Source organism: Daucus carota, chromosome 8 (assembly GCF_001625215.2).
Source record: "Daucus carota subsp. sativus chromosome 8, DH1 v3.0, whole genome shotgun sequence".
Lineage (NCBI taxonomy): Eukaryota > Viridiplantae > Streptophyta > Magnoliopsida > Apiales > Apiaceae > Daucus > Daucus carota.
The window spans coordinates 18011655-18031148 of record NC_030388.2 but is presented as its reverse complement, the minus strand read 5'-3'; the positions used below and the strand labels follow the sequence as shown (position 1 = coordinate 18031148).

The 19494-nt window shown below is 34.2% G+C and overlaps 1 protein-coding gene across 2 annotated transcripts; it reads right to left on the bottom strand.

Moving 5' to 3' along the window:
• Positions 1-1037: 1037 nt before the first annotated feature.
• Positions 1038-5842, bottom strand: LOC108198665 (protein MALE DISCOVERER 2). 2 transcript variants are annotated; one of them, XM_017366440.2, is made up of 14 exons: positions 5568-5842; positions 5017-5394; positions 4793-4925; positions 4575-4646; positions 3956-4099; positions 3716-3859; positions 3364-3495; positions 3137-3198; positions 2642-3052; positions 2222-2412; positions 2003-2135; positions 1755-1909; positions 1453-1644; positions 1038-1368 (listed from the first exon to the last, which is right to left on the bottom strand). In XM_017366440.2, the coding sequence occupies exons 2-14, from the start codon at positions 5114-5116 to the stop codon at positions 1108-1110; spliced, it is 2130 nt and encodes a 709-aa protein (XP_017221929.1). In that variant the 5' UTR covers positions 5117-5394; positions 5568-5842; the 3' UTR covers positions 1038-1107. The 2 variants fall into 2 exon arrangements, with proteins under 2 accessions (XP_017221929.1, XP_063938523.1); XM_064082453.1 differs by lacking the exon at positions 5568-5842 and having other exon boundaries at positions 1038-1644; positions 5017-5261.
• Positions 5843-19494: the final 13652 nt, after the last annotated feature.

Genomic DNA, 19494 nt, shown 5'->3' with positions numbered 1-19494 from the left:
ACATATATGTCACCTCAATAAAATAATTTTAAAGTTATTTATATAGAAATAACAAATATTAACTATATTGATTTAGATATAGATGAAATGTATGTGGCAGAAAATGATGGGTTGAGATAAATGGATGATAATAAAAGTGAAAGCATACAACAATCGCATAACATGTGCACACACGTGAATCACAAATTTGTTCAAGAACATCTTACAAATTTCCTTTTTATGACCGGTACAAATTATTTTATTTTGTGGCTTAAATTCATTTAACTACATTTTGTGTCACTCACAGAACTCATAACAAATCAGCTGGTGTGGTTAGCAAATTATTGTCCCTTTCCTAAATTTTGTTATAGCAAGTGAACCATGGCGTCGATGTACACAGTATCATGTTTTATGTCCTGCCATTGAATTTCTAAATAAAATAACAATCAGATAAGAGAATAGATTTTTGTTTGAATATTTGTATTCAGAATAATTCTTCTTTTATCAGGACCTAGCTCACCTCAACTTGAGTGTACACTTAATCTATGTTTACATGGCTCTTAAATTTTAGAAAAATATAAATCCATAAAAAAGAACTCGCATCTACTTGTCATCAATAAGCATGCGGATTCCGGATAGGTGTTGCAACATTTCTTCTTGTAGACGTGATAATTGGATTAGTCATTCTTGATTACATAAGGGACGTTTAGATTAAGGTTGAGAATTGGAATCGGGAATGGGAATGGGGTTAATAGGAATGAGAATGGTAGGGTAACCCAAAGGGTGAGAAGGGTATGATTTAATCACCTAAAAGGATTGGAGTTCCCATTTCATAACACCAAATAACTAATACAAACACTTGTTATGGGATTAAGGTTCTGATTCCTGTTAACCGTGTTCATTAACCATGAACCAAACACCCCCGTAGTTCATTTTTGTAGAGTTTTAAATTTATAGCTAGAAAATTCCATGCTTCGAAAATATTGTATTAGTGACTCAAAGAAAGAACAATCATTAGGATTTACGAGTCCTACTTGATCGATATTTCTATAGAAAAGTAGGGAAGGAAGGTGGTCTATTTGTACTTGGTGTATCAGTGATACATGTTACAACCTGAAGAGTTCCAAATCATGCTGCTTCTGCTGACAAAATCTCCAGCTCAGCCCACCAAAGGGGAGAGAGTCTTGGAGCAGCTGAATCTGCTGATACTCTGATAACTTCTCGCAGCCTGGATATGATCTCGTTTAAAGTCGGTCTCTTCCAAGGATCCTGGTGGATGCATTCTTGGACGATATCACAGATAACTTCAAGCTCATCATTTTTGAAGGCTTTCAAAGTATGATCTATCATACATTTATACTTCTGTTTGTCTGTTAGGTACTTAGAGGCCTGAAAAGATTCAATTACGTTTCTCAGTGGCAAGTTATAAAGGTTTAAAAGCTTTTTCGCGTGAAAAGTGTAATTCTGATTTACCCAGGTCACAATGTGCCCCTGCTCTTCTGAAAATGAGAGCCTTCCTGATATTATCTCCAGCAGCAGGACTCCGAAATTGTAGACATCTGTTTCAACATCCGCGGGAGGTGGAAGATCACAATGTCCCGATTCTTTTCTTGTAGACACCCTTGATTTGTATTGAAGTTCATTCCAGAATTCAGTCTCAGCAATCTGAAGTCAGAGGAGAACAGAAATTAAGAACAAAGAACATCTAAATGTAAATCAGGAAATCCATGCACCTTTATGCATGCGAAAATTATAAATATGAGATAGAAGCATACTTTTGCAGCATAATCTTCAGTTAAAAAGATTGTGTGTGATTTTAGGTTGGAATGTGGCATTGGGGGATTTAGGCCATGCATATATTGCAGGCAGTAAGCTATTCCCATGATGATCCTCACCCGTGCATTCCAATCGAGATGTTCAAGTTCTTTCACTGAAAAAATATAACATTCAATGGGATATTGCCAGTGTTTCTTGTTAGGCCACCAATTAGTATTACTATCAGTGTAGATAATTGAATACTTACTGTGTAAATGCTGAAATAGAGTCCCATTAGGCACAAACTCAAATACCAGCATCCTTGCAAAAGGTTCATTCTCCTCACAGTAACCAATAAGGTTGGCAAAGTTCTTGTGGTTTATCCGTGAGAGTGAATCAATCTAAAAAGATGCAAAAGAAAGCAATAGCTGAAATGAAACCTATTGTTCAGCATGTATATTATCTGATGCTTATGTAAACAACTAACCTGCTTTCGATAGACATATTCTGACCTCTTTGACCATTCCTTACGAGATTTAATCGAGGTTGAGGCAACAGCAATCTCAACTCCACTAGATAGTATACCCTTATAGACAGTGACGGAATCATGAGCTTCAAATATGTTGCTGAAATCCTCACAGGCAGTTTCTAGCTCATCCCGGTTTAGCTTAGGAACACCTGTAATTTTTATATAAGCATCATGCCTATAGAATCAAGATCGGATAGTACAAGTTATATTAATAACAAACTGACATGCTAGTGAATATCAGTTCTACGAATAACACAGAGGCCACTGCAGCATTCGTAGAATCGTAGTATATCCAAATTGACCCAAAAAGTTTAATGTCATTTTCTGAATTAACAAGCATAATTGTTTGGTTTAGATGACTAGATTTGGAAATGATACCTGTCACAAATGCTTTCTGTAATTGTCCACTCAATCCAGTCTTCCAAGGACGTATGTTTTTTACTGCCAGGTTACGGCAGACAAAGCATATGAATGTGACCAGCAACGCGAAAAAAACAGCAACTAATATTCCAACTATGTATTTCCACTCATCTCCGGAATATCTGTTATTGGCATTTTGAGGTTGAGCAACAGAATGGTGATGTTTAGGAGGCGCAGGTGCAGGAGAGTGCAAAGGTTCTTTCTTTTCCTTCGGGACAGCAGGAAATGATCCACTACTCCTAGTACTAGGAAGAACAATAATAGGCTCTGCAGCAGAAGCACCGGTAGCTGGAGCAGCAGCCAGATTACTGGACTGTTCAGCTAGCCTACGACGTACAGTGTTATCTAGGTTATGTGACTCAGAAGAACCTGCCGTATTAAAATCCTAATCAGTATACTAAGAAGGGTAAAATTTTCAAGCAATGCTCTTTATCTGTATTAGTTTGTACATACTTCGGGGATTATTGCAGAAAACCTCAGCATCATCTGTAAAGAGACTTTCTTCAAACTTGGGCCTTCAAAATTAATAATAGATTAACATAAACAAAACATAATGAAGCGCCAGCAGGAGAAAAAAGGGAGGGTATAAATAATAATCTTCGTAAGTGAATAAAACACCCCTTAAGGAAAGCCAAAACAAAATGAAATTAACACGCATGGTATGAAACTGGGATTCTTACGAAGGCAACATACGGAGATAATGATTCAGTGTCTCTTGGATCTGCGTGCTGACGAGTTCTGCTTTCAGCCGGGTTTCTGCTTTTGTGAACGCTTCTTTATTCTTCAGTGATAAGATATGACAGTGAAAGATGCTACACAATGAATAAGATAGATCACAAACAATTCGACAGTACCTTTGCTGGAACATATATGAAAATTTGCATTCTGCATATCAGGCTACTTACGCAAATACGGTCCATAACATACAGAAATTGTTAAGAAAGGCAGACATTTAAAATGTACTTAATTTCACACATTTCACAAGCCTTTGTAGCATTATCATTTGTCACAAAAAAAATTTACATATCTTACCGGTGCCCCAATTTTCTATTTACACAACTGTATTCAGCGGCAGCACCAGATACATGCTTTCCATCAGAAAGCAGTTTAGTGGAAATATCGATGTTTCTGTTCTGTTTAGATGCTACACCTTCAAAATTATTGTTCTGAACCAACCTGGTTTAAGTATACAGAAGTTACAGGTCTCATCTATTATGGAATGAAGATAAAAAAAACTTTGATTCCCAAATACAAATCAGAAGATAAACTTACAAACACTTTAGTGAAGGCATCTCTGTAATCTCAGATGGAATGATTCCGTTCAAACTATTACTCCGTAAGTCCATAATCTCCAGCATTGGAAGACCACTATACTCCTTAGGGACAGAACCAGAAAATTGGTTATGAGAGAGTATTCTGCCAATTCAAAAGGACGATAAGAGATTAAAAGATTTTCGTAGGATCTAAAAAATTATAACAGCACACAAAATATTATTTACAAATTATTAAACAATAGTACTCGGCATTAGAATCTCATAACTGACCTCATAAATTACAACAAGTTCTAAGCAAACTCAGAATTGACGCACATACATTGGCTTCAAGAGATTTAGTTCTCTTGATGCACCGGTAATATTACACACACACACAAACACAAGAAGAAACACAAGCACAGCGAACACACATATTCTTTGTTCTTTAAACAAACTAATACTTCAAAGTGAAATTCCTTGAGCACAGGTGTTAAGCAATCGCTTTTGTTGCAATATTGAAGATGTATTTAAACTAGGAAATATGGCTTTTAATATACCACAACATGAGAATAACATACTGAAAGTAAGCTCATAAGATACAAATCCGGCAATGTAAGACAATATACCGTCACACTTACAGGATTTTTAAATGAGTAAGTTTTCCAAGACTTGGTGCTAAGCCTCCTTGAAGTGAAAGCCCAGCAAGATCCCTGTTTCATAGAGGAACATTAGTCCAATCCCATTTTACCATTAACAGTGACCTACATAAATTTCTATATTTGTTGCCCATATATACGACTAAAACAATTAACATAATCTACAGACTGTTGCAACAAGAATCAGTTCTTAAACTCACAGCATTTGCACTCGACCATTGACACAATGAACACCTGACCACAGGCATGGGTTACAGTCATCAGGATTCCAGTCTGATAAAGCACCTAGTGGATCTGATACAACCGAAGCACGAAATGAAAGTAATGCAAATCCTGTATTCCATTTCAAACCATATGAGTGACAAATTCGAGTCACCAAGCACACATAAACACACATAAAAATGCAATAGACATAAGATGATACCTTCATAATTGAGCAAGCAATGTCCTTGAATTTTCAAGACAAGAATAAAAATCGATAAGCAGATCAGCTGAATTCCACTTGTGTTCCATCTTCCCCCCATCGCTCATACGCCACAACGGTGGAGGCAGTGATAATATCTGCCAACAGCCAGGATTCTGTACAATTTGGTATACAAAATCGCCAGCTTTCTTTAGATAAACCCCCCACCGAGCCAAAAACTACTCGGACTTAAGATTTTTCAACATCAACAACACAAATTTGTATAATTTCACAAACAAATATATACCAAAACAATGCACTACACACAAACTAGCTAGCCCCCTCTTACTGCAATGACCAAATTAGAGCTGGTCTATGTCACAGCTCTGTTTCGATACCCTGTTGCAATAAAAACAACATAATAATTAATCTTCTTCGACGTAAAAAACAACAAAAAATGACACATTTATGGAATATCAAAAGAAATAAAAATGACCAAGGAATAACCTCATGCACAAGCAAGCCTAAACAAAAGGCAACATGCGAAATGTAAAGAGAAAGACAGAACCTACCAAAAGGGCAAAAGAGGCAGTCCAAAAAGAATACAATCCAGTTGTTTCTGCTGCAAATATTTGCATTCCCCAGCGGCTAATTCAATGGCATGCAATTCTTGGAAATGTGTCCAAGAAAATGTGATGATGATAAATTAAATATTTTAAAGAATTTAGCACAATTTTTTATATTGTGAATTCTTGACTGCCCTTTTCAGAATGATTTCAGAAGAGGAGCCTCTCTTCCACCACCATTTTCTGAAAGAGGGTGAAAAAAGCTTTCTCCTCCTACGTTTGATTGCATTTTTCTCTCTCTCTCTAAATTTTTGGTTCGAATTTCTCTCTCTAGCCCAATGTTGCCACCACACATACTCGGTGTAATATTTTCCTATGACTTTAGTTTTAATTTGTTGCTATGTGTCCTTGTTTGCCACGCTCTCTTTTCTCTGCTTTTTTATCTTATACTAGCCTTTAACCCGTGCGCACGGGTAGGTATATAGTTTATAATTTATTATTTATAATTTAAATTTTAACATCATTTTATTAGTATTTTAATATTGATGGATTGAATTTTAATTAAATTATATTATTCAACTGACTATATTTTTCTCCTGATTACTTGAAAATACCCTAACACACACACATCAGGATTTTGGTACATTTAATCCGAATTTAGTACATGTAGATTTAAAAATAAAAAAATCATAAAATTCAAATTTTCACCAAACATAGATGATCGTGTAATACCTTTGAAAGATTCAGTAATCTAATCAATCGAATTTCAGCGTAAGTTTGTAATCTTGGTTTTTTTGACAACAGAAACTTTCAAGATTAAAGTTAGAAAAAGTTATGTAATGGTTCGTGTTTATATTGAAATAAAACATGTTAAATTTAAAAAAAAGTTATATAAAGGTTCTTGGTTAAAAAAAGATATTCAAAATTGTATATTTATAATTTTTATAATGAAATATTATATGATAATATATTGTTATGAGTGTTTTTAGTATTTGAAACTGTTTAACAATGTAAGACTAATAGATAGACTCCACATTTGTAGACTTGTAGTACCAAAATGAGAGTACCAAACCAAAAAAGTTTATAACTAAAAACTTGGACTACAAATTATACCCATGTTGGCTTATTATAGTATAGTATATAGTATAGATATGTTTTTTATCTTAATGATCTTTTAGCCTTCGAAGTTTGGATGAATATTCTGATGCGGCCTCGATGTTTAAAGTCATTCGATTCAACCCTTAAAGTTTTACTAGTGTACCTTTTAGCCCTTTTTTCAAATAACGGTGTATAACGGAGGGTAAACTTGACAATTGATATTCGGGGTAAAGTTTGGGCGTACCTTTTAACCCTAAAGTATACATCTCGTTCTTTTTGAGTTTTAACCCCTAAATAATACATTAAAATACATTAAATGTTCCTTTTAACCCTCAATATTTAATGTTACTTTTAACCCTCACGTGTGAATGTCAACTTTGTTCACCTCATTATATACTGGTATACGCCATAAGGGCTAAAAGGTAGGGTTGAGCAAAAAACCGAACAAATCCGAATCCGAAACCGAAACCGAAACCGAAACCTCTAAAAACCGCTATAAATCGAACCGTATAAAACCGAACCGAAACCGGAACTAAAAATTTAAAAACCGAAACCGATTGTTCGGTTCCGATTATAGCTACAAACCTCCGAAAAAATCCGATCCGAACCGATTTTTTAAGTAAATAAATATATTATATATTATTTGTAATTTATAAAAAATATTAATTTTCAATATAAATATTACATATATGTAAGATTAGTTTATAGTTATACGAATTAAAAGTCCATTTTCTCGTAGTTGGGCTAGAGTTTATAGTTATATTGCAGATGTTATGTTAGCCAGTGTAAACACAGTCTTTAATCTAAATATTAACATAGAATTTGAATGAGTAAATAGCACTTTGGTGGCCTATACTATTTTGTTTTTGCACTTTGGTGGCCAAACAATAAAATTCATCAATTGCGTGGCCGAACAAATCTTTTTTTAACAATTGAAGGGCTCCGCCCATTCTCCGTTAAAACGAAACAAACGCCATCAGTGATATAATGTATTGACACAGACATAACATAAAAAACCCATTCGTCTTTCCCACCAAATCCAAGACCTATTACCCCCATTTTAGCTCAAAACGCGATCGAGCAAGGAAAGAAATCTATCAGTTCGCTGTTAAAGGAAAATGAGTTGGTTTCGAAGACTTGAGGAGGATGCTGCTGTGTATCACCCGCACGAGTGCCCCGATTACTCTGGTGAGCTTCTAAACCTAACTACTTGCATGTGAAATCTGTGTATATAACCTATGTTGTCGACTTGCTGTCTATTATTAGTCGTTTTCTATTGTTAATTGCATTGCCTTTACAGTTTGGAGCTTCATATTAGGGATTTTATATTTAGGGCTTTTACACATTTCAAGATGTGCTTGTTTATTAAAATGACTATGCTTGTTTATTGATCCACTGAATTGCTATTTAGTCTTTGTTTATTCAGTGCCCTAAGTGGGTTATTGTCAAATGTGTGCCTTACTTCCAGAACCTGATGACTTTACACTTAAAATATTTCATGGTGGTAAAATGACTGATGAGCCTAGGACTTATGTTGGTGGTGATATAGATTACATTGACTTCTGTAATGCTGATCAGATTAGTCTTATTGAGATATATAGTATGCTCAAAGAAATAGAGGTAGAAGGTGGATTTCATGTAATGTGGTATAAGCTTCCTGGCACTAATTTTGAGAGGGGATTGTTTCCAATAGACTGTGATGCAGAGTTGTTGACCATGTGTGAACTTATACCCCCATCTAAGTTCATAGAGATTTATGTGTCCACTATGCCACATCTAAATACTGCACCTCCTCCTGAGACAAACCTTGATGAACTTGATGTGCAGTATGTTGAACTAACACCTAAAGAGCCAGTTGCTCCAAGGAAAGAGACAACACCTAGGATGACTGTGCCAATAGATCCTAATGATCAGGATGAGTATGACTTTGACAACACTCAATTTCCTGGTAGCACCCAATGTGAGGTAGAAACAGAGGAACAAGTGAGGGAGTTTGAGGGTTTAGACAAATATTTTTCAAATCCTGACAGTGACTCTGATTTTGTATTGGAATCACAAGAGAGTAGTGATGATACCTTTCATTGTGACAGTTCTAACCAAGATAACTCTGATGATGACTTGCTATATGATACAAATGTGGATAAAGACCTGCATGATGCTAGTGAGAAGTCATCTGCTAGTGATTCCACTGTCTATGCAGATAGTGATGATGAAAGAATGGCATGCAATTCTACTGATGATGAGAATACTAGGACTGATCCTGTTTTTTTATCTTATTTTATTGTTTCAATTGTACTTAGGTTTCAAGTAAATGTTTTGATTGGCTTGATCAAAAACCTGGAGAGCAGTGGTCTATGTCTGCTTTTAGGACAACACCTTGCAGTGATATGTTTGTTAACAATCATTGCGAGGTTTTTAATAGCAGCATCAGAAAATTAAGAGATCTACCAATAATCACCATGCTCAGAGAGATACATAAATCAGTCATGAAAAGGATTCAAGTGAGAAGAGACAAAATGATGAATTTGGATTTTGTGATATGTCTCGGTGCACAAAAAAAAAACTGAACAAGTAAGTATGTTATGCAGGGCCCTCTATTTTGTATATCATGATTTCCTCCAACTAACATAAGTATGTTATGCAGGGCCCTCCATTTTGCAGGTGGATGTGTTGTGACATGATCTGGTGGGACTTCTTACAGTGTCACATGCTCAGAAGGTGGAGATGAATTGGTTGTTGACTTGCAAAAAAAGACTTGCTCCTGTAGGAAATGGGTATTAACAGGACTTCCTTGTTATCATGCATCTGCATGTATAAATTTTAGGAGTGACCCTATGCATATCCATGTTAGTGACTACTACAAGAAGGACAAGTATTTAAATCTCTACGGTCATACATTGGAGCCAATTGTAGGTCCTGAATTTTGGGAAGATACACCTGAACCACTTCCACTACCACCTACTTTAAGGGTTCAAGCTCGCAGGCCCAAGAAAAGGAGAAATAGAACCAATGACATCCCCAAAGATGCAATAAAACTACCAAGGGTGGGCTTAAAAATGAATTGTAAGTACTGCAAAGCCTCCAATCATAACTCAAGGACATGTCCTGCTAAGGTCCATCTCATTTCCTATAAACTAGATTATTGACTCTTGATTTTAATGTTTCTCACAGTTAATATTTTCTTACAGAAAAGTGATGAAGTGAAGAAAGCAGCTGAAGAGGGAAGGGCACCAGTTGTTGGAAGGACACAGGTCACCTGCAGGACATGCAAAGCAGCAGGTCATAACTCAAGAACATGTCCAATGAAAGTAAGATTTGCATCATTACATTTGCCATTACATTTGCATCATTATATTCAATTTAATGACTACATTTGCCATTATAGAATGCACAAAAAAATGTTGATAAGGGTAAGTCTCCTTGTAATGATGCTGGAGATGGACCACCCCCAAAGACAGAGGCAACACCACCTTCAAAAGATGGAGACAGTCATCCACCACCTTCAAAAAATGCAGATGCAAGTAAGCAGCAAGGTAGCAGTGCAGAAAGGGTGCCTATCAGACCTAAAACATTCACTTGGAGAAGCAGAGAAGTAACTACAGTAAGACAGCTACAGGCAGCTAAAAAGCTGCAATCTGATGCTGCCAAGAAAACAAGGATGAGTGCAAAGCCAGGATGGAAGATATAGTAACTTTGTTATGTCATCTGGTTGTTATTTAAGAACAATTTCCTTTTGTAATCTTCTATCAATGCTATGTATGACATTTAGAAACGATTATGATCTTCTGGATTATGTATGGAAGATTAAGATCCACTATGGTATGAAATTTGAGTTTGTTTTGGACACATTTTGTTGTTGCTTTCGACAAAAGAACTAGCATTTTATTACCACAACTGCATTACATTACATTACTGGAATGTCTAAACTACATTGCACATATAGATTTACACATTGGTTTCATCCCTACCAACTGGTGCAAACCAGTAATGGAAAACGTACAACAACAATAACACACACACACAAATTTCCACTGTCTCGATTCTTTCTTCAACTCAGACATCTTCTCCTTGTAAATGGCAGCTTCATTTTGTGTCTCTGTGAGCTCCTCCTTGTAGAAATGTTGGTACTCATCTTTAGCCTTGATCATCTCAGCGAAATGCTCGTCGTCCTTGTTCTTCAACTGCCGGAGTAGTCCGTTTATCACGCTCTTACTGCAGGCATCGAACTCTGGTTCATTCCACCTGAAAAAATTACACCTACCGTTGACACAAGTGAGGAATCGTCGCCCCGGATTATATTCCGTCCATGACGTCTTCTCCACTGCCCAGTTCCCACACGAACATTGCTGATTCATCTTGCTGATTTTGAAGTGGTTTGGGAAGGAAAGATTCAATTTCTAGGGTTAGAAGAACCACTGCTGCACACAAAAGCTATACATATAGTGCCCAAAAAGAGACGTTAGAGGTTGAAATGACAAAACTAACCTTAACGACCGTTAACGCCGTTCAGTCTCAGCGAGCGGAGCCCTTCAATTGTTAAAAAAAGATTTGTTCGGCCACACAATTGATGACTTTTATTGTTTGGCCACCAAAGTGCAAAAACAAAATAGTATAGGCCACCAAAGTGCTATTTACTCAATTTGAATCGATGATTGAAGTCTGAAGATATCATTTTTTATAGGTATGGCATAAGCAGACTGGCAGTGACAATCTAAGAAGTGCAGTGGACAGATTAATGAGAAAGACTTGCACATGTTTTTTGCTTGGAATCATTAGCAGCTTATGCTTTACCAAATTTGTTGCAGGAGATTTTTCCTATTGTAGAGATTTTATTTTACTAATCTATTATAAATCTTGTATAATATCAATTCCTCGTATTTTGAATGAAGGAAGATTTCTGTTTTTTATTTTTTGTGTATGCGGTTTTGTAACCGAAACCGAAGTTACTGTAACCGAACCGAGATATTTAAAACCGAACCCGTAACCGAACCGGCTGTTTCGGTTTTAATTTTTAAAAACCGAGGGTATGCGGTTCTGGTTTCGGTTTTACCATAAAACCGCACTGATCTGCACTTTGCTCTCTCATGCTAAAAGATACATTCGGAAACTTGGAGGATTGAATCGAACGACTTTAAATATCAAGGCCGCATCAGATAATGTATACAATCCTCGAAAGCTGAAAGGTCATTAAGCCTTTTTTTTCCGTTAAAGCTGTGTTTCGTTGCATAGACTACGAAGCATGCACAACATGTCCTGCTGGCGAAGGAATGCTCATTTATTCCAGTCGGCCAGCTATCGTGCATGTAGAGTCATCAGGTCCAATCCTTGTATTTTTTATGATCTAGACAAAATATTAAACGGGTTAAATATCACTTTGGTCACTGAATTCAGACCCATGTATCAATTCTTTCATCAATTTGAATGAGGTCTCATCTGTACCATTCTAGTAACAAGTAATGACATTCCCGTTAAACTGACTTGTTGACCTGACGGAAAAAGTGACGGTACTGACTTGGCACTAAGCTGGCCCTGTACGTGGCAATCCAGGTGTTTACATACATATATTCTGTTAATAGGGTTGCTTGCAGGTGCTCGGTCACAAAATCGCCGTAAAATCTAAAACAGCAGTAACTCCTGCAAAATCCAGAACATCCATGTGAAGACAATTTCTTTTTTTTAAAAAAATATTATAATTAAATACAATCATGAATTCTCAAATACAAATAGCTAAGTGATTATTTTTATTATTAGAAATAAAATAATATTAAATTGAATAAGTATGAATAAGTATAAGTTAATTATATTTTTAGACAATATTTATTTTTAAAATAAAAATGTTATATTATTAATAAATTTAAATATAAAATAATATTCTCACAAGTTAATTTAATAAATTTTAAAAATTATCACAAAATCAAAATTAAATTAAAATTAAATATGTTAAAAGTTACTCATGCTTTTGCACGTGTTATAAGTGAAAACAATTAAAATCGAAATATTAAAATTCTTTGACATGTTTAACGAGTTTTTCGTTATAACAAAAATATCTTTATAAATCTCACTAAAATATATATTTTGGGCATATTAATTCTTTAAGTCTTTTCACTAGATTAATCTTAAAAAAAATATTTAACGTGTTCATTAAAAATAACATAATTAAATGTTGTCTATATATTACTTAAAAATATTTTGTTTGAAAAATACATATTATATTAATTTAAATGTAATTTTCGAAACAAAAATAAACATTGCAATATCTGTAACGAGAGAATATATTATAAATCATATGTGCAAAACTAATTATTAAATATGACAAATTTATTTTGATATTTAATACAATATCATTATTTTACATTAACCTTGTAGTATTATATTCACTTAGTATTGCAGTTGCAGAAGGATGCCTATCCACCCATCAGTTGAGCAGCATAGGTTTTGTGCATCAAAGTTTCGTCTTGAACTTCTCCGGTAATGTGTTTATTACCATCTACAAGCTCTGCAACAAGGCACTGACCTGTGAGAAATTGCCAGTTTGGTTGGCCCGAATGGACTGTAGAAACAATCTTTAATATCTGTTGGAGTTCATGTCAGCAATACATGACATTGTGTCCAACTGTTAAGTGTCAAGTCACCATTTCCGTCAAGTTAACAAGTCAACTTAACGGGAGTGTCATTACTTGTTACTAGAATGGTACAGATGAGATCTCGTTCAAACTGATCAAAGAATTGATACATGGGACTGACTTCAGTAACCAAAGTGATATTTAACCCAATATTAAACCGGGGCCTTTTAACAAAAATTTTGGAGAGATCAAATTTTCTCCTCTACTCTTTCCATTCAAATTAATATTGATTATTTGCATGTTTTTAAGATCTATAGAAAGGACAGTGTCATAAATTATTTTACAAATTTTTCTTTTATGAATTAAAATTTATTATTTATATTTTTGTTGGAACAAATTGAAAAAACAGGCAGCAAAGTTATGTTTTTTTCCACTTAAAATATGTGCAAAAAGTCAAAATAGCTACGTATTGAGGACAAGGAACATTGGAAGTACAAAATACCCGCAAATAGCATGGCGTTACTATAATTTGCTATTTGTAAAATAACATCAAATACCTGATTATCATAAGTATCCTGTAGAGAACAGAGACGAAAGAATTGACAGTTATGAGAAAGTCAAGGTTTTAAGAAGATTATTAACTACTTAATTTTGAGGAAATAAATACTAAAATTATAAAAAAAGTCAAGGTTTTAAGCGAGTTTAATATTAACAACTTGATTTTTGAGATAGAGTAAAGTTCAATGGAGTACACAATATATTGGAGTATTGGAGTACAAAGTTGGATAAAATGTAATCTATTCATCTAAATTTCAATTTTTTTTGTTCAATAATATTCGTAAACATTTAATAACATGCACATTATGTTCTACACAACATAAACATTATAATCAAAAGGTAGAATAATGACTTTTATAAATTACAGGACTCTAAGTTCTGCAATATAACTAATAAGCAGAACAATAATGTTAATACTTGTTAAAGTCGAAGGATATTAAAGATTGATAGACAATTATGTGCAAGACAACTTATAAATGATAGATTGTATATAAATTTGTATAATCAAATATATTATTTATGATTAAACTAAAAAATTAAAACTTGTACTCCAATTAGGGCTGAGCAAAACCGAACCGGAACCGAAGAACCGAACCGAACTGTGAAAATTCGGTCCGGTTCGGTTCCTTTTTTTCCAGAAATTCGGTTTTTTCGGTTTTTCGGTCCGGACCGAATTAAATTACGGTTCGGTCCGGTTCTTTTGAAAAAAATTCGGTTCCGGACCGAAAGAACCGAACTATTTATATTAATTAAATATAAAATTTATACAGATATGTTTAGCCTAGCAGACAGCCAAACACCCAGATCCTTTCAGTCGCCCCCGCCTAAACCCTAACATATAACCAGTAAGTCAGTAACCATTAACCAAGCACAAGGAGCAATCAGCGATTCAGCATACACGACTTATAATATCTATCCAAATATCTGTAATCAAGCATCGGAGACTGATGCTCACTGATGCGTGGAGACTGATGTTCGGAGAATAAATGTCTGAAGCCTGCACATCAACAAACCAGCATCATTCCACGCTTATTTCAAACTGTAGCCTGCAGTTTGTTTGGTGTGTGAACTGGATTTTAAATTTATAAGACTTGCTGTTTCATTCTTTTTGTAGAAAAATTCGGTTCTTACAGGTAGAACCGAACCGAACCGAATTATTTCGGTTCGGTTCCGGTTCGGTCCATAACACAATTTCGGTCCGGTTCGGTCCAGGAAAAAATGCTAATTCGGTTTTCGGTTCTTTCGGTTCGGTCCGGTTCTGGACCGAACCGACCGAATGCTCAGCCCTAACTCCAATACTCCAATATTTTTGTGTACTCCATAGAACTTAACTCTTTTGAGATATACTAAAAAAGTTATAAGTTAATGAGTTTAGTAATCATGCCAATAATTATTATGAACATTTTTATGAAAATTGTAGATATTGCCATCTAATGGAGAAATCGAATCATTTTGGCACAGGAGTTATGATTTGTAAAGCGTGAAATATATTAATAATAAAAAAATTATGCTTAGATTATTTTTTCAATACTAATATTATAAACTATATGAAAATTAGGCCCTTTTTAAATATGGGTCCTTGGCCACAGTCCCTCCAAACTATTCTCATGTTGGGCCTAACAGTAATTTGGAGTCCACGTAACTATGAGTGTTTTTTTGTTTATCAATATTTAAGGCACAATATTAACGGAATATTATGCTTTATGATTATTCTTTTTTTTCCTAAAAAAAGGAAGATGATGAAGAGGTTTTTTGGTCTTGAAATACCATATCTTGGGACAATAAGTGCACTTATGTATCTTGTGAATGATACAAGACCAAAATTGCCAATTTATTGACTAGATTTTGCATTGCTTCAATAAATAAACATTGGAATGAGATTAAGCATATATTTCGTTATCTTCGTAGAACAATTAAACTTGGGTTATTCTTTTGAAAAATTCGACATCTCAATTGATTGAATATGCAAACACCGGATGTTTGTCAAACCCATTCGAAAAATCACAAACCGGATATGTATTTACATATTATAGTACAATCATTTTCTGAAATTGTAAGAAGCAAACTACAGTAGCAAACTCAACAAATCACTCAACACTAATTGCAATTCACGAAGCAAGTAGAAGATGTGTTTGGTTGCGATCTATTATCAAGAATATTCAAGAATCGTGTGGATTACTAGACATCACGAAAAGTCTTGTTGTTATGTTTGAGGATAATACTGTATGCATTGATCAAATCAAAGAGGGATATATCAAAGAAGACAGGATAAAGCACATTTCACCAAAATTCATCTACACTCGTGAGCTTAAAAAATGATGAAATTGATGTACCACGAATTCGATCATGTGACAATCTTGCAGACTTATTTACAAAATCGTTACTAAATTCAACATTTACAAAGCTGCGACATAACATTTGAATGTGTCGACTCAAGAATACGCTATAAGTTTATAACAAAACTTCAGTGATTGATGTTTTGTTCCAAGAAGTGATGTACTCTTTTTCTTTCATCAAAATTTTTATCTTACTGAGATTTTCTTTGACAAGATTTTAACGAGGCAATCTATGATCCCCACTATCATCATAATCAAAGAGGAATGTTATAGATTAATTGTCATGTGGTCAATGTTTTAATAGTTGGGTTATAGTATAGATGGGAAGAAATTGTTATACATATCGATTACATGTTCCCTTTTATTTTACTATTAATAGATTGCTAAATTGAATGTAAGAATTTGCACCGAGTAATACAAATTTCATGGGCTCATTAATTCTCTCTCTACTCTCTTTTTTCGATGGTGCACGTTTGGGGTGTGCTTGGTGCGGTTTTTAACTAAAACCGCCACCAATATCACAAAAGTGTGGTTCACAAAAGTGTGGAATGAGAGGGACAGAGGGAGTATAAAATAAATAAATAAATAAATAAATAAAAATATTATTACAGTTCGATTCGGTTTGTATTCGATTTTAAATTTTTTAACCAAAATCAAAATATCGGTGTGATTTTTATTGATTTGATACGATTTCATGCTGTTTATGGTTTTTTAGTTCCGTTTTGATATTCGATTACTAGTGCATGTGACATATTTTCAGTGACCTTATTTTGTTTAGGGAAGAGAATTAGGAAAAATTGATTTTTCATCACTACACTTGATGGGACATCTGAGTATGACCATACATATACATCACTCTTTATGCACTGACCCGTTAGCAAAAATTCAAGTATGTACGTCTAATTCAAGTATGTACGTCTGAAATGTATAGCTACATACAAAGCTAGCAGATATTAATATTTTATTCAATCATAATTATTTTTTTGGTACATTTTTTAAGGCACTTTTGAAGTATGGTTTCTTAATATTTTTTAAAAAAACTTTTTGTTTAAATAAAAATTTGATGTTTAAATTTTTATTCAAATTTTTTAAAGAAAATATTATTAAACTATATTTTATAAAAATTACTCCCTCTGTCCCATTTAATTGTATACGTTTCTTTTCAACTGTTCGACACGCATTTCAATGCTCTTATTAAATATAGTTCCGTAACTTATTTTTGAGATTTTCTTTTTCTGAATAAAAATATAACATCCAAACTTTAATTCAGAAAAAGAAAATTTTAAAAATAAATTACACAACTATACTTTACAGGAGTATTAAAGTCCGTGCCGCGTCCCCGTCCACCAATGTATACTACTCAGGGGGACGTAGGGAGTACAAAATATGTACAACATACCCGTAAACAGTAAACCTATACCGAATGAGGGAGGGAAGTAGTTACAAGTGCAAATCAAATCATAAATAGTGAGCTGAAAGTTTGAGTTTCATAAAGGACGATAACGAATGAGGCCTGGTATTAATTGTAAATGAAATGTAAAATTTTAAATTATGAAATTTGGAATATTTGGACTCACTTCTCCGGAAAATCTTGCACCATTTCTTATTCTCAAGTAAACAAAAAGAAAAATATTTCCTCTCTATTTTAGAAAAGATAAAAAGTTTGTACAAGTATCACAGTTTTTAGCGTCTCCATCTATCTTCTTCTCTATAAACAAGTATAAACATTTTTTAAATATAAAAGTTGGGTTTTGGTCCATAACAAGCAATTGTTATGGAGCCTTTATCCAACACACAGCTTAAGAGCCTTTAGATATGTGGGGATGAAAGCATTTTTTTTAACCGATCCGCTATAATTTTCCGCGGATCAGAGCTTTTCCTTTCCGCGGAAAATTATAGCAGATCGGTAAAAAAAGAATTTCAATCCGGACCTTTCAAATAGAAATCCAACGATCCTGATAGTGTGTACTCCCTCCATCCCCTTCAGTATTTTACGTTGAGTTTGGGCATGGATGTTAAGAAATATGTATAAAGTAGTGGAAAATAGAAAGAAAAGTGTGTGAAGTGGTGGGATCCATTGATTTTTAATACTCCCTCCGTCCCATTTTAACTGCTTTTGACTTTTTTACACGTATTTTAAGATGTTAAAAAAATTACATCTAAACATGATTATGTTTTATAAAATTTATATCAAATAAAAGTTTAGAGTCTAAACTTTTATTTGATATAAGAATTGAAATTTTTTATTGAGTGTAGATATTGTTTTTTTACACCTCAATATACGTGTTAAAAAGTCAAACATCAGTTAAAATGGGACAGAGGGAGTATATAAAAGAGATATAGTGGTGTAAAAGTAGTGTGAAAAGGAAGAAAAAGTAGGAAAGTGGTGGGACTCATTCACTATTTTAGAAAAGTTTTGTAATGTAAAAAAATGAGAGGGACCTCCAAAAGAAAAAACCGTAAAGAATCTAGAAAGATAGAGGAGTATTATATAAACAGTGCTTGACAAACGGTTATCATGGATCCGGACCCATAAAAGTTTTACAGTATAAGAAAACGTATATGTTTGACCATTCGTGACGAGGACCGTAACTGTAGAGTAACATGCAGAGTTTTCAATATAACAAGGGGGCAGGAGAATATGTCAGAGTTGTCATGTAGTCGATATTCAATCAATTTTTGTACCGTCCCAGAGTTGCTTTAAACAAAAAATCGGGTTGATTGATTGACTATAGGAGTATAGGGTCGCTAATGGCAGACACACTTGAGTCATCAAACAAAATCTATATAGATACTCACATGCAAGAAGCAGCCTCGTTGCTTATATTTCATCACAAAATAAATTATTACTCCCTCAGTCCCTCTCATTTCTTTATAGTTATTATTCTGAGGTGTCTCACTCATTTTTCTACGATACTATAAATAATAAATTTTTCTCATCATTACACTCACTATCTTACCCTGCAATCTCATATTTAACAATAAAAACTACTATTACACCCCTTATTTGGTAGGTCCCATCACTTTACCCACTTTTCATCTAACTTTACTCATTTTTCTAACTTTACTCATTTTTCATACATTGTATTGGTCTCCGTGTCCCCCTCCAATGTAAACAATTGAGGGGGAGGTAGGTCCCATCACTTTACCCACTTTTCATCTAACTTTACTCATTTTTCATACATTGTATTGGTCTCCGTGTCCCCCTCCAATGTAAACAATTGAGGGGGACAGAGGGAGTAAGTTATAAATGTAGTATATATATTTTTTGCTAATTTAATATAATTACATGCGTCTTAACTAGATCTGTGATAAGTCATTGAATTTTAATTAAACATTTGGTGACAACTTTTAGAAGTTTATTTTCCAATATGTATA